General features: G+C 41.1%; 1 protein-coding gene across 1 annotated transcript; it reads left to right on the forward strand.

Annotated features, from left to right (window-relative positions):
* Nucleotides 1-1,785: 1,785 nt before the first annotated feature.
* Or51b6 (olfactory receptor family 51 subfamily B member 6) lies at nucleotides 1,786-2,739 on the forward strand. The gene has a single exon (XM_075974728.1). The coding sequence runs from the start codon at nucleotides 1,786-1,788 to the stop codon at nucleotides 2,737-2,739; it is 954 nt and encodes a 317-aa protein (XP_075830843.1).
* Nucleotides 2,740-15,990: the final 13,251 nt, after the last annotated feature.

The following is a 15,990-nucleotide window of genomic DNA, read 5'->3' on the forward strand; positions in this document are numbered from 1 at the left end:
TAACTTCTGTACATGTGTAGGTGCACGTATATCCAATCACATTATTCTGGAATCAATTACATAGAAGTTTTCTTCACCAGTCTTGCATCTTTTGTCATCCATAAGCCATGTACTTCTGAGTCTTTCCTTTGCAGGAAGTGGATGCTTCTGTCTCTAAGTATGGAAGGCCCTGTCTCCCCTGACTTCTCCCAGCCTGAACCTCACAGGATTGATGTTATGTTCAGCAATGTCGGAATTTCCCACCCACCCCTTTCCAATTCACTGTGCCAGCTGGGCACATTATCTTCTGCTCAAATGAAGGAAAGTGTAGCATTTTTTTCTTAAATTCAAACCTTCCCTAGTTGTCTTATTTTCCCCATCAGTTCATAAGAAAATAGGATCACTTGATAAATCTTAGGATAAATGCAACAGATGTGTTTTCTGTAATTTTTGTAATAACAAATATTTAAAGCATTCTCTTTACCAGTTCTGTCTTTTTTGTGCATAGTGTCAAAAGCATGATGAAGACAAAAATTATTAGCACGCTTTATAAATGACAACCCAAAGACTCGAGTGGCTCCCCAAGTTCACTACTGTTAAGAAACAGCAGTCGTAGATCAGCAATAAAGCTGTGAAGAGTGCAGCTCGGTGATCTTGGCGTTACGAACGTGAGTTACATGAGTGATGTCTAAAAGCACACTAAGATATGGTTTGTGCAGCAAGTGAGATGCACAGTACCCACGCCATGCAAGAGAAGGTGGCCACATTCTCTCTGGCTGGTGCCAGAAGATGACTGCCTGCTTCCAATGCTACCTTAGAGCTCTGAATCAAGAGGCCTTCTCAATTGATTTGAATCCCATCAGACTCTTTAGTTAGTAAAGCATAATCCATGGGACCAACTCTAAATATCAATTTCTAATAATTTTCTCTGAATATCTGACAATTAATTTCTAATTTGCTTCTCCAAATATCTGACATGTAAGAGTCATTTTTCTAGAGTTTTTACCGAATAGTGCCTTCAAGTGACTATATTAGACTTACTTTTATTGTTTATTTTTATATGTATATTACAAAACTCTGAATTTTTATTGTTTATTTTTATGTCTATATTATAAAACTCTGAAATTTTTAAAATAAATCATGAAAAACTAAAGTATTACACCGGTCAATAACATGGAAGCTCATTTATTTTGGAGAGACACACGTACAAGTCAGTCTTATATCATTTTTCAACCTTCCAAACATCTCTAGACATTTATCATGTGTCAATTAATTAAAGACAAATCCCTAAAATTAAGCATTTTATTTTGCTTATTTAGCATTTTTTATATTATTGTGCAATCAGATATCCACACCTGGTCTTCAAACAACACTTAGATGCTTTCTGACATTCTACTCTACATTTCCTCTGGGAAATCTTTGGATCTATTCTAAATACCAGCATTCAGGATGAGGAGTACCATGGCAAAAGCCCTGTAAGTATCAATACTTTTAAAGCACTACTCAACTAACTCAACTGTAGTGATTTCTTTCTTTGTTTTATGTGGAATACAGGATTTACCAAGATTTCATCTAAGTAGCTTATCTCTAATGCACACCCAAAAATCTTACATATGGTGAGCTCTGAATAAAGTAGAGTTGCTCTTGATATATCCTTTTTCCCTATACCTAGAAAGCTCCCAGGAATGAATGAATTACCATTGCTGTTGGAAAGAAGGACCCTTAAACATCCACACAGCATGCATGTAGCATCCTCAAGGGGCAAGCCCTAAAGAACTGGATTTATTTGGACACTTTTCCTCTGCAATGCCCACAATGTGGCTCAACACCTCCTCCTCCCCATTCCTGCTCACAGGCTTTCCAGGTCTGGAGAAGGCCCATCACCTGATCTCTCTCCCACTGCTGATGGCCTATATCTCCATACTGCTTGGCAATGGCGCCCTTCTTTTTCTCATTAAGGATGATCACAACCTCCATGAGCCCATGTACTATTTCTTAGGTATGCTGGCAGCTACAGATCTTGGAGTAACATTGACCACCATGCCCACAGTGCTGGGTGTACTGTGGTTAAATCACAGGGAGATTGGCCATGCAGCCTGCTTCTCTCAGGCCTACTTTATCCACACTCTCTCTATTGTGGAGTCAGGGGTCTTGCTTGCCATGGCCTATGACCGTTTCATTGCCATTCGCAACCCATTAAGATACACCACCATCCTTACTGACAGTAGGGTAATACAGATTGGAGTGGGTGTATTTATTAGAGCTAGTCTATCAATCATGCCAATAATCATTCGCCTGCATTGGTTTCCCTACTGTCGATCCCATGTACTCTCTCATGCGTTCTGTCTACACCAAGATGTCATTAAACTAGCCTGTGCTGACATCACATTCAATCGTCTCTATCCAGTTGTGGTTGTATTTGCAATGGTCCTGCTAGATTTCCTGATCATCTTCTTCTCCTACGTTTTAATTCTCAAGACTGTCATGGGCATTGCCTCTACAGACGAGCGGGCCAAGGCCCTTAACACATGTGTCTCCCATATCTGCTGCATCCTGGTCTTCTATGTCACTGTGGTTGGTCTGACCTTTATTCACAGGTTTGGGAAGCATGTGCCTCATGTGGTCCACATCACAATGAGCTACATCTACTTCCTTTTTCCCCCTTTTATGAACCCTGTCATCTATAGCATTAAGACCAGACAGATTCAGAGTGGTTTACTTCGCTTATTCTCCCTGCCTTGTTCTAGAACACGACTCTGACTAACAGATCTTGGAATGTGGAAATAGTGACGACATTGCAGGCATAAGCACCCTCGCAAAATATTTTAATAGAAATCTACTAAGGCCTCTGCCATTTGATTGCTGTTTGCTGCTGATTTGATATGATGCATCCACAATACTAAATGCTATGTCAAGTGATCACTGTGATGTTAACTGTCTTCCTAAAGTGGTTTATACCATTTGTTGAGCTTTTGACACAAGATATGCACATACATAGATGACCTTTGAAACTGCAGTATAGGTCATCCTTGTTTGGTGCAAAGCCCAGAATTCTCCATTTGATCTCCATGCATTGGCCCTCCTACAACTGGAGCTAAGGTACTCTGTAATTATGCTCACATGGACCTGGGTAATGGTTATAGAAAACTATCCTGAGTGAAATGAGCCAAATAAGACCTCAATTCGGGATTATTGACTTAGAAATAGCATACCCATGAAAAGTCTGCTCAGTTTCAATTTTCATTAATAATTATCAAATAAGAATAATACCAATAATAACAATTTTAAGACAGAAATATAATCCTAGTCCAGGTAATGATTATCTTGTGAAGTGGGTCCCAGGTAGTGCTGAAGACATAGGTATTTTCATTTATTAAAATGCTATCTTACCACAAGGCAGGGAACCCTGACTGCTCTTTGGACTGGAGAGAGAGGGGGAGAGGAGTGGGGGGAAGGGGAGAGAGGTGGGAGGAGGGGGAGAAGAGTGGGAGGAGGGGGAGGGAAAGGGGAGGCTGGGAGGAGGTGGAAATTTGGTTTTTTTTCTTTATTCTTCTTTTATCAATAAAAAAATGTTAAAAAAAAGAAAAGAAAAAATAAAGAAAGAAAACAAAAAAAAAATACTATCTGGAGATCAGCATGGTTAACACTAGATGAGAGGTCCTGATACACAGAACTCCAGAGCACAGCGTGGCTGATCATTTTTCTGGGATAGGAAAGCTAGGAAAAGATGGAGTCAGTGGATATTACTGGAAGAGAAATTTGTCTTTTCTTTCCCCAAATATTCTTTAGAATTCATTCTGATCACTTGTAGGCTTGAGGGAAAGGTGCTTGAGATTTATTCCCTCTTAAAGAACCAATATCTATGATTCAAAGGGGAACTTTAAATTTTCCATAAAAAATCTCCTGAGAAGACTACAGACATAAAATACTAAGATTGCACATAACCACACCTACGACAGGACCCTCATCTCAATCTCTGGGCCCCATCATACTGGTCATCTGACTACATCAACTCTCTCTCACAAAAGGTATAATTTTCTGGCACTTCTGGGATTTCTTAAAGCCTTAGAAAAAAGAAAAATAATAACTTCTTTACAGCAGTTTCCAAGCCGCGATATAATTCGTATCTGATCTGCCAATAAACTGGTTCTCGCTTTACATTGTGTTTCCACAGCTGGGCTCTATGTTTGGATTTTGTGTAAAAGTTGAGTTTCTCCTTTTCATATCTCTGAGAGCTTGTTCCTTAGACACGACAGAATAATTCAAGTCCTACCTCTGTACTACGCAATTTACCAAATAGATTGTTTTTAATAAGTATATAATTTTTATTAAGCTAATGAAAGAAAGTTTGACTGGCTTTCTGTGTCTGTCCTTTGGTCTGTTACATCCTACATATGTCTCTTATTTTGTTTTAAAATGTTTTCCAGTATATGAACAACCTGGATGATATCATCATCAAAACACCAGGTTGGGATACAGCTCAGTTTGTGGAGTCCTCCTAGGCATATATAAAGCTCTTGCTTCAACTCTGAAAAGCACATGAAACTGCACCATGTGGAGACACATACCTCAGGCTCAGCACTAAGAAAGTAGAGGCAGGATGATCAAAAGTCTGAAGTTATCCTTACCTGCATAAAAAGTTTCAGACCATCCCACAGTGCATGAAATCATGCCTCAAAAAAAAAAAATAGTTTGAATTTTTTCCTCTCTCAGAATGAATTCAGGGTGAATCGCTCCCACATGAAAACAATCATTTCTCCATTCTCCTTATAGTTATTATGATCCTGGCTCTGCTTCATTCAATTATTAGGGGTATTATAACAGTATTTTAAATACATTTTTTGTTTCTACTTTATATATGTTGCTGTCTGGATGCACACTTGCATGCCAGAAGAGGGTATCAGGTACCAGGTGGCTACTGGGAACTGAACTTGGGACCTCTGGAAGAGCAGCCAATGCTCTTCATCATAGAGCCACCTCTCCAGCCCTGATAACGGTATTTTTATGACGTTTATAAACTGATATAAGTGATGGACACCATCTTAAATGTGATTTCATCATTTATATCGTACATAATCTCCTCCCTCTTTTTGCCTTTTCATGGTTTCTGAATCTTTTGAGGAATTCCCACATTTCATCCCAAAAAGGGAATGTGATAGGCAGCAGGATGAAGACATGTCAGACTATAAATAATTTTCTGTCAAACTTTTGGGAGACTATTGAGACATGAAAGAGCCCAATAATGATACTCAGTGGCCATATAAAATGATGGGAGATCTGCACCTAAGGTGGGAAGCTGACCTTGAGATAACCTATCAAAACCTAAGAACAAGAAGATTGTCACTGCTCTAAATGCCACTGGAGGCCACCTGTGGAATCTCTGTGCCTTTGTCTTCTTTGATATGTGTAGTATAAGTCGGTAACAAAAGGCCTCCCAACTCTTGCTGTTCTGGAATTGTAGAGAGATTTTTATCTCCAGAAAACAGACACAGTCTGGCTAACCCTCTAACGCTAGGAGCTCTCACAAAGCAGTTCATCTGTTATTATCATTCAAAGAGAATTTATTTCCTGGATTTTATCATTTCTCCATTGTAGTCAATTTATCTATACATGAGACATGAAATAACAATGTTTCTATCTACACAGGAGTAGAATATTTGTCTTTTATTTACAGCTGGACCATAGAAAGCTGGCAAGATGTATAATGTGCTTTCAAACATTTGGAGAAATAAACGCACTGGTGCCTCTCTGAAAGCTTTTCTCTGTGTCTCCTCATTTCTGTATATCTTTGAGACTTCCTAGGTTTCAATAAAGACGGACGTCCACTCTCCAACTTTAACAAGGTGATTTCTGCTGTTAAAACGTCAGGCACACTCCCAAACAGGAGAATTGGGGCCACATGTCTGTAGTGACAGATGTTACACTAGGATAAGCTCCTGGGATCAGAGTCAACAGGCAGCTTCTGGCAGAGGCCAGCTGAAAAGACGAAGTTTTATTATCCTGAGAAAAGTTAAGGACTCAATAGCAAATAATCTGTTATTTTGAGATTAGTCCACAAGTTAAGCCTTGAGAGTAGAATAATGGCGGAAAGTCTCTTTAAATAGCAGTGCAATTTCCTGTCTAAAACCACAGTAATAACCTAGTTTACAGTCATCAGCTGATAAGGCTAGTCCCTGCCTCCAAGGCTCAGATGTAATAAAACATTCCACTTTTATTTTGCATAAAAACAAGCATGATATAGACAGGTAAATTCATTCTTCAGACTACACTGCTGCATTTGAGAAACATGAGCAAGGCATTTCAACTCTGCCACATTTGAGGCTTCCTAAACAAAAGTCTATGTAAACTGCCAGCAGCACAGCTCCACACTGCTGCTCTCAGTAGACGGAGATGTTCCTCTACGCTTTCACAGACTTGTCTCAGGCCAATTGGAAGTTTGTAGCTTCAAAATCTGCAGTTTTCAGTACAGTGAGTCAGAGATAGGGATATTTTTAATAAATGTTTGAAAAAGAGAGGCACTGAGAAGAAAGTAAGACACACCCAAGTTAGAGTTCTTTTTTCCCAAAAGAAAATGAAGATTGGGTGCACTCACGAGTAGGTGCCGGCATCTCCAGAAGAGTAAGCCACCACCTTAGCATTAGCCACATGGACCATTTTGATGACTCTCAAGGTACATCACCAAAGCTTGCTTTGAGAAAGAAACCTTTTGGATATGTGAGTTGCGTAAGGTCCTTCTAAGGTGAAATCAGAAACACTAAAGCTGCACAAAGGGCTCAACACATCTTTCTTGTGTAAATGGAGTTTCTCCTGAGACGTCTAGGAAACCGGAGATTTATGCCCAGAAAGGAGAAGAGCTTTGAGCAGTTGTTAGTCATGCTGAAAGTCTTGCTTTGCTGCTGGCAAGGACTTTAACTAGATTCTAGAACAAGGGCCTGCATTCCTCCCTCTCATGTCCAGGTCCAGGAAGGTGAGCATCCAAACAGAGTAGGCTCCCACAGAACTGATGGAGCATGTGATCAAACCGGACTCTCTGAATGTGGCTGACAGTGGAGGCTGATGGAGAAGCCAAGGACAATGGTGCTGGGTTTTGATTCTATCTTTGGCTTTAAAACCACTTCTTTTTTTTGATCTTTTATTCATTTTATTTACCAACTGCCATTCCCCGTCCCTCTGTTCTTCCTGATCCCTCCCTTTTTTCATCCCCATCTACTTCTTAGTGGGTAAGGCCTCCCATGGTGAGTCAACCAAGCCTGGCATGTCTAGTTGAAGCAGAACCAAGTCCCTCTCCCATACCTCAAGCTAAGCGGTGTATCCCACTGTAAGAAATGGGCTCCAAAACATTAGTTCATGCAGCAGGAATAATGCTGGTTCTAATGTCAGAAGTCCCATAAACAGGCCAAGCCACTCAACTGTCACCCACATTCAGAGGGCCCAATTTGGTCCTCTAAAACCATTTCTTAATGATATGCCTCTCTTGCTTTATAATTATCATTACTGGGTCAGACAAAACAGTGAGGAGCAAACACACAGTGGTGTTTTTGATATCAGAGACCTGTGACTGACACTCTTGCTCTGGCAGGACTTGAAAACTAGCATTTCTTAAACTCTGCCTCTAGGTGTATGCCTTGCTGATCCCATCCTGGTCCTGATGCTAAGTTTCTGGGGAGAAAGGAAAAACATCCTTTCTTAGGGAAGTTCTTTCAGCAAGGAATTTCAACTTCATTTGTAGAACCTGATAAGTTAATGCCGCCTCATTAATTATAATTCTATGTAAAGATTTAGAAGAAGGTGAGATGACAAAGAGTGTCAGCAAAGATCCCAGAAGTCAATGGCTTTTGTTGACCTCAAAACAAATTACTGCAAAGGACTTTCAGAGGTCAGAGGTTGTGTGGAGCAGAATTCTGCAACTTCGCAGAGCCACCCTTTGAAAATAAGACCTGACTGCCAATGACGTTAAAGATGTGCTTACTCAGTCTCAGAACAAGACATTCTGCCACATCCAGAAAGCTATCTAGTTGCCTGATCAAAATCTTGACAATTGGTAGGTTCTATAGATTCTTTGTCAACCTACAACTCATAAGCTTGTCATCTTTTCTCCAAATGTTCATTGAAATTCTCAGGTATTTCTGTTACAACATTCTAAAACCAATGACTATTTTCATCATTCCTTTTAAGTCGTGTTTAAAAGTTTTGTTAAACAGACAGAAATCACTACAGAAAACCACAATCAATCAAAATGCAGATTTGTAGACCTCAGCCCAAAGGATACATCTACAAAATAACTCCTGCACTCAGGGCTTAGGGACCACTGGGTAAGAGGAATCAGAGAGATTGTAAAAGCCAGAAGGTTAGGGAGTGTTTTGTAAGGCTGTTTCCCCTAGGAATGTCAGAAGCACACCCATAAAGTCTCACCAACATGGCTGCCTAACCATTAGGTGAACAAGGACAACAACAAAAGACATGCCAAAGTGGATAGGGAAAACCCATGAGGGCTCAAGACTACACAAAGAACTACAGGCAACTAAAGAAAGCTGTGAGGGAAAGAAATAGTCTTCCCAAGGGGGGAGTACACCAATCAGTTACCCAATACCAAAAGACCAGTTCTGAAAATATATACATGGTTAACACTATATAGACCACGCAGATGATATTTAGGAATAAGTTTGTATATACATATAATGTGTGTAACAACAATTAATGAAAAAAGAAGCCATGGATTAGAAAGAGAGAAAAAGGAGGGTTCAGGGAAAAGAAATGAAACGGGAAATGATGTAATTATAATCTCAGAGAAATAAAAGAAGCAATTTCTAGAAGTTTTGATAATTTGGAACATCTGCTCACTATCAGGAAGACCTGTCCTTTCTATCCCAGTGCTACATAATCCCTCACCTGCAGTGAGTGGCATTGTGGTTATGACAGGAGTTTAGTCACCAATTTGTTGTGTTAGGAGCAGCGGGCTACTTTCTCAGCACCCGGCCACCCGCACAGCTAGCTTTACCCGAAATAATTACACGGAAACTGTATTTTTTAAAACACTGACTGATTTTTTTTAAATATTTATTTATTTATTATGGACACACTATTCTGTTTGCATATATGTCTGTAGGCCAGAAGAGGACACCAGCCCTCATTACAGATGGTTGTGAGCCACCATGTGGTTGCTGGGAATCGAACTTGGGTCCTTTGGAAGAGCACACAATGCTCTTAACCACTGAGCCATCTCTCCTGACGAATATCTTGCATATCATCATAGAAACTTCATCTGGTGATAGATGGAGATAGAGACAGAGACCCACACTGGAGCACTGGACTGAGCTCCCAAGGTCCCAATGAGGAGCAGAAGGAGGGAGAACATGAGCAAAGAAGTCGGGACCACGAGGGGTGCACCCACCCACTGAGACAGTGGAGCTGATTTACTGGGAGCTCACCAAGGCCAGCTGGACTGTGATTGAAAAAGCATGGGTTAAAACTGGACTCTCTGAACATGGCGAACAATGAGGGCTGATGAGAAGCCAAGGACAATGGCACGGGGTTTTGATCCTATTCAATGTGCTGGCTTTGTGGGAGCCTAGCCAGTTTAGATGTTCACCTTCCTAGATATGGACAGAGCGGGGAGGACCTAGGACTTACCACAGGGCACGGAACCCTGACTGCTCTTTGGACTGGAGAGGGAGGGGGAGAGGAGTGGGAGGAGGGAGAGAAGGGTGGGAGGAGGGGAAGAAGGGAGGGAGGAGGGGGAGGGAAATGGGAGGCTGGGAGGAGGTGGAAACTTGTTTTTTTCCTTTTCTCAAAAAAAAAAAAAACACTGCCTGGCCCATTAGTTCCAGTTTCTTATTGGCTAGCTCTTACATATCGATCTAATCCATTTCTAATAATCTGTATAGCTCCATGAGCTAGCTTACCAGGAAAGATCTTAACCTGCGTCTGTCTGGAATGGGAGAATCATGGCGACCCCTTGACTCAGCTTCTTTCTCCCAGCATTCTGTTCTGTTTACTCCGCCTACCTAATTTTATGTCCTATTAAAGGGCCAAGGCAGTCTCTTTATTTAACCAATGAAATTAACACAAGCCAGAAGACTCTCCCCCATCACCAATTGGGTGACAGACCAACCAGGCTCCTCTTTAATATGACTTCTCTATGATATGATGGACTGACCCAGGAAGTGGTGTTTAGGAAATATCAGATCTGCTTTAGTAAGACAGGTGTCAGAAATCTCTGGGTTTAATAGTTCACTATCTTAATTAGGGTTTCTGTTGCTGTCATGAAAGCCCATAACCAAAAAACAAATTGGGGATAAAAGGGTTTATTCAGCTTATACTTCCATGTGCCTGGGCCTCATCAAAGGAAGTCAGGACAGGAAATCAAATCAGGGCAAGAACATAGAGGCAGGAGTTGATGCAGAGGCCTTGAAAGAGTGCTGCTTACTGGCTTGCTCCTCATGGCTTGCTCAGATTGCTTTCTTATAGAGCCTAGACCACCAGTCTCAAGAATGGAACCACCCACAATGGGCTGGACCATCCCCCATCAATCACTAATTAAGAAAATCCCTTATAGCTGGATCTTATGAAGACATTTTCTCAGTTGAGTTTCCCTCCTTTCAAAAGAGTCTAGTTTATGTGTCAAGTTGATATAAGACTAGCTGGTACATCCACAAATAAAACAGACATAAGGGAGAAAATTTGTTCCTCTTTAGAATGAATGGGTGGTGTAGGGTTTAAGGAAAGGGGGACTCTCTGAAAGAACTTCTTTTGGGCCATGTGGCAACTACTGCTTATTAATATTGCAGAGTCCGCGTGCTAACACATACGTAGGTGGACAGGAAAGTGGGGGTGCACCAAAGTAATTCCAGAATCAATATTCCAGCCTTAATGACCCATATTAATCCTCTATCACACACTGGAGTTCAGGAAACCTGGACTTTGGATAGAGGGAAAGTGAGTTTGATGTTTCTCAGAGCAGACAGCCCTCCCCCAAGAGCAAACAGACAGGATATTGAGGACCTTGAGTGAAGGTCTCTTTAAGGTCTGTGTGTGTGTCAAGTCAGAATGAGAGCTAAGGCTTGGACAGTATTGCTAAGATGAAAGCCACTCGGAGAGATTCATATCTGAGAGATTATTTCTTTTAAATTCTGAATGAACTAGACAATGATTTTGTCTGCATTAAAGTCAGGGATTTTGTTCAGGGTTTGTTGGACATAGGATGTAGGTATATACGAGAGAGAAATAGATCATTCTTGAAGAACGAATGGGTCAGGAGTTCTCCGAGCTGTGTGGCAAGTATAAATAGCATGGCAGCATAGCACTGCAGGAAAAAATGATTCTGGGAGATGAAATGAAACCTGATGCTGGCTTGAATATTAACTTAGCCTTGGACTGAACCCTCATCCCAATGGTTACACTGGGGAACTACAGCATGTGCACTGGCCTGCTTCAGTTTGGGAGGAGCCTCAATTTCCAGCCAAGCCCGGCTCAACCAAAGGGGGCTGGAACTCAGGACCACGAGGGGTGCACCCACACACTGAGACAATGGGGATGTTCTATCAGGAACTCAACAAGGCCAGCTGGACTGGGTCTGAAAAAGCATGGGATAAAACCGGACTTGCTGAACATAGCGGACAATGAGGACTACTGAGAACTCAAGAACAATGACACTGGGTTTTGATCCTACTGCATGTACTGGCTTTGTGGGAGCCTAGGCTGTTTGGATGCTCACCTTATAGACCTGGAAGGAGGTGGGAGGTCCTTGGACTTCCCACAGGGCAGGGAACCCTAACTGCTCTTCAGGCTGATGAGGGAAGGGGAGTTGATTGGGGGAGGGGAAGGGAAATGGGAGGCGGGTAGCGGAAAGGAGGCAGAAATCTTTAATAAATAAATATTTAAAAAAAGAGTTACCAGTTCTGTGAGAAGCATGGTAGTTGAACTCTCTGTTTTTTAATTAATTCACTCTTTCCCTCCCTCCCTCCAAATATTACATGCACCACTAGCATGTTTACAAACAGAAAACTTTTAAATTATTGGATTTTTGTACTAACTGGATTTTGTACATATCTTTATAGTAATTGATTTATATACTTCAGTAACAGAACCCACCACACTCCTGGTTATAGCCTTAAGTGAGGAATTCTAAGAGTGGTATTCCGTGACCCCATATGGTAATCATTCATTTGTTTTGCTTCATCTCTTCCGGACCTCAGCATTACTCAGAGAAATAGAATAGAGCTAAGGGTGGCTGCTTTGTGGCTTGCTCCACTCTCATCCTGTCCTCGGCATCTGTCAGCAGCCTCTGCCTGCCTTCCTACTGCATGCAGAGTCAGTTTTACAAATTCCGATAGGGCACCCATCTGCTTTACTAATCAAGTTTGTCTGTGTAGCTACAGAATCCAGTTCAGGGCTCCTCACAGTAAGTACTAAATTCATGCATTTGGATGAAAATACATAAGAGTGAGTAATTTTTAGATAGCATGCAAAATAGGTTATTTAGAGTATGCTAAACTCAACAGCAATTGGGAAAACAAGAAACCTAGAAATGCTGAGTGGTTTGTTGTTGTTTGTCTGTTTCAGTATGACTGTCAAATGCTATTGTTTGCACGCTAAACCGTCAATTATATAATTTATATAAGAAAAACATGAATATTTGGGTCTTATAAATAAACACAGTTAAGCCAGTATTACAGAACTCTACACACACAGTTCTGGTCCACTTTCCCTGCTGATGGATAAGACACATTTTTTTTTGTTTTATTTTTTTTTATTTTTTTATTTATTTTTTTTATAAATTTATTTATTTATTAAAGATTTCTGTCTCTTCCCCGCCACCGCCTCCCATTTCCCTTCCCCTCCCCTAATTAAGTCCCCCCCCCAGCCCGAAAAGCAATCAGGGTTCCCTGTCCTGTGGGAGGTCCAAGGAACCCCCACCTCCATCCAGGTCTAGTAAGTTGAGCATCCAAACTGCCTAGGCTCCCACAAAGCCAGTGCATGCAGTAGGATCAGAAACCCATTGCCATTGTTCTTGAGTTCTCATTAGTCCTCATTGTCCACTATGTTCAGAGAGTCCGGTTTTATCCCAGGCTTTTCCAGACCCAGGCCTAAGACACATTTTTTATGCCAGTCTCTAAAAGCCCAGCCCTGTGTTTGTTTCCTCCTCCTTGGGTTTCTTTTTTTTTTCCATGACTATATATTTTCTGTGTGTTTTGAATGGAAAGAAAAGCAAGATCACTGACTAATCATATCACGAAGAAGGAAAAATTGATTTTATTGCCAGAAGATAAGATATTCACATCAGAGAATAAAGAAGGTAAGAGCAATTAGGAAATTTGATTGCTTTTGACCATGTGGGAAATATCCTTTGTATTCAAAGTTGAGTAGAGAGTCTTAAGAAAGCCTGAAGTGTGCGCCTGGACTAGCATTTGAGGTCCACTGTACAGAAGTGATGAAAGTAATGTGATCTTTGGACTCAAAAACAGAGTGACTGGTAGAGAAAAATGAATGATTTAGCAATGAGTAAATAAAGAATGAGTAAAAAATCGACTGTAGGAAGGTAAGATAGTTGAGGAAGTAGTTATGCCTGGACTTCAAGATAGATGAGCAGCCGGGCGGTGGTGGCGCACGCCTTTAATCCCAGCACTTGGGAGGCAGAGGCAGGCGGATCTCTGTGAGTTCGAGACCAGCCTGGTCTACAAGAGCTAGTTCCAGGACAGGCTCCAAAACCACAGAGAAACCCTGTCTCGAAAAATCAAAAAAAAAAAAAAAAAAAGATAGATGAGCAATTAAGAAGACAAAGTGGCGTCACATATATAACCCCCTTCATATGTTACACCCAGCCTTTGCTGTAAACTATGGGTCCTTTGCCGTGCACGAAGGGAGGAGAATGATGTCACAGCTAATAATGTTGGTTCTTCATAAAGCAGGGGGAAATACAATGAGGTAGGATGACTCTCACTGCTGCACCCAACCCTACACTCCAGCTTCAGGCAACCCTGTAGAAGGAAGGATAAGTGGAGGTAATGAAAGACTCTTGTGTGTGTGGAGCCACCCCTGGGACTTCTTGTTTGTCCTCATGTTCTCCCAGCTGAAGTGAAGTGTTGCTTTACAAGGACAGAGGAAGATAAATACTTCCCTGACGGAGAGCAGCCTGTGCCTCTCCCTGCCCCTGCAGCCATTCTTGCCTGCAGCACAAACTGCCATGACTTCCTGGCTTCGAAAGTAACAGCAGCTGGTGAGTGTCCACTCCTATCTTCTGTTGGAGCCATGTAATAGGGAGAATATAACTAGGGTAGAGGACGTGCAGGAACTAAGGAATGGAGGAGTGGTGTTCCGAAAGAGCCGTGCGCACAGAAGGAGGTGCTCTCAGCTCTAATTTGGGCTTCTCCCATACAAGTTTAGTGAGCTTCTGTAAATTTTTTCCTCACTGTAGCTCAGACATTTCTCTCTTGAAAAATTAAATCTGAGTATTTCAGCTCTCTGTGGAATCTTCTCGACTTTTGGAGTTCTCATTGAAAGCTAGGGTCAGTGTCAGAGAGAGGGGCCTTCTCTCCCTGGAGAGCAGAGATCATCTACAATGTTATCTTCTGGTTGGGGAACAATGGTGCTCTGTCTTCATGATGGTGGCTCCTGTGCCAGCCAGACTCTTCCTGGATCATACCTAGAGGTTAGCCTCCCACTGGCACAAAATGATCGTCTTTCTGATCTTTATGTACCCACTTGCTCAGCTGTCAACTCCACTCGCTGTGCCCTTCTCATGACCTAACACATTTGTTATGTGCATTTTGTGTCTTGGCCAGTGAGCACAGTAGATCTAGTAGCTCTTGATCTGTGTGTATCAATGCTGAAATCCTTTACTGACAATTGAATTATCGAAGCATGAACTCCTTTTCCATAGTCCTCCTCTACCCTACTCAAAAGAGGCATGTTCTGCCCTCCTAGAGATATTCTTTAGAGTGTAAGATGAGGAATAAGGTCAAAATATTTATTCTCAATTCATAAGAAACAATGTTTCTCCCAACAGTTCATTCTACAAATAGAAAATGCTAAATTTGAAAAAAAATAGGTATGGCAAAGGCAGCTAAGCACTCGTGGTATGTCAGAAATCCTCATTTCGAGAACTTTCCTTCTCAGATCTCACAGATACTTGTTCTGCTGTGAGTGTTGCCACTGCACAGTCATTAAATGTAACCATTTACAGATGGACACACTCTCCTGCTCCTCTGTGGAAATGCAGATATGGAGTGGCTCTCCCTTCACAGACAGTTGTCTCACATTGCCGACATAAATTCCCTTTAACTTCCTTTCTAAAATGAGTAAGTCTTGCCCCGCCATTGTCTCTGTGGACTTCTTGCTTTCACCAGATCCCTCTCTTTGTCTGTTGGGCCATATGATGCTGAAGTCAGTGATAAAAGCTGAGCCCAGGACTCCAGTCACAGCCAGGTGAGACAAGAGATGAGTAGCATGTCCCCTCATCATTTGGTTCTTCATGTAAACACTGCATGGTAGAGTTCACCACATGGTAAGCACTGCCCTGGAATCCAGGGGTCATAGTCTACTTGGTTGAAAAAAGAGGAGTTAAAGAATCATTAGTCTTAAATACATGTATAGGAAGGACAAATGTAAACATAGGCATGTAAGTTTTATTAGTAGTATATAAATAATTCATGCAACATAAAGTTATTTAAACATGCATTCTTCTTAGCCTTCTGGCCAAGGATCAGGTGTGAAGTAAAAATATATATAGATAGGTATATAATCATAATTTTAATATATTTGTGTTTATATGCATGCTTTTATTCTTTTATAGAATTATATTTTATATAGTATATAAAAACCACTAATTACTGATAAGTAATGTGCATTTTATAAACTATAAGGAAGTTTATAAAACATACATTATTTGTACATGTTTGTGCTTATGCTAATACAATATACCCTATCTAACTAAAAAAGCAAATACTGAAGAGATACATATATTCATTCTATTTCAGAAGCATTACATAAAAGGTGTGCTGAGAACTCACCTAA

The sequence above is a fragment of the Microtus pennsylvanicus genome, chromosome 5 (assembly GCF_037038515.1).
Source record: "Microtus pennsylvanicus isolate mMicPen1 chromosome 5, mMicPen1.hap1, whole genome shotgun sequence".
Classification (NCBI taxonomy): Eukaryota; Metazoa; Chordata; class Mammalia; order Rodentia; family Cricetidae; genus Microtus; species Microtus pennsylvanicus.

Excerpts from the sequence above, each read along its gene's own strand:
- Or51b6 (XM_075974728.1), top strand. The coding sequence starts at position 1,786 with ATGCCCACAATGTGGCTCAACACCTCCTCCTCCCCATTCCTGCTCACA.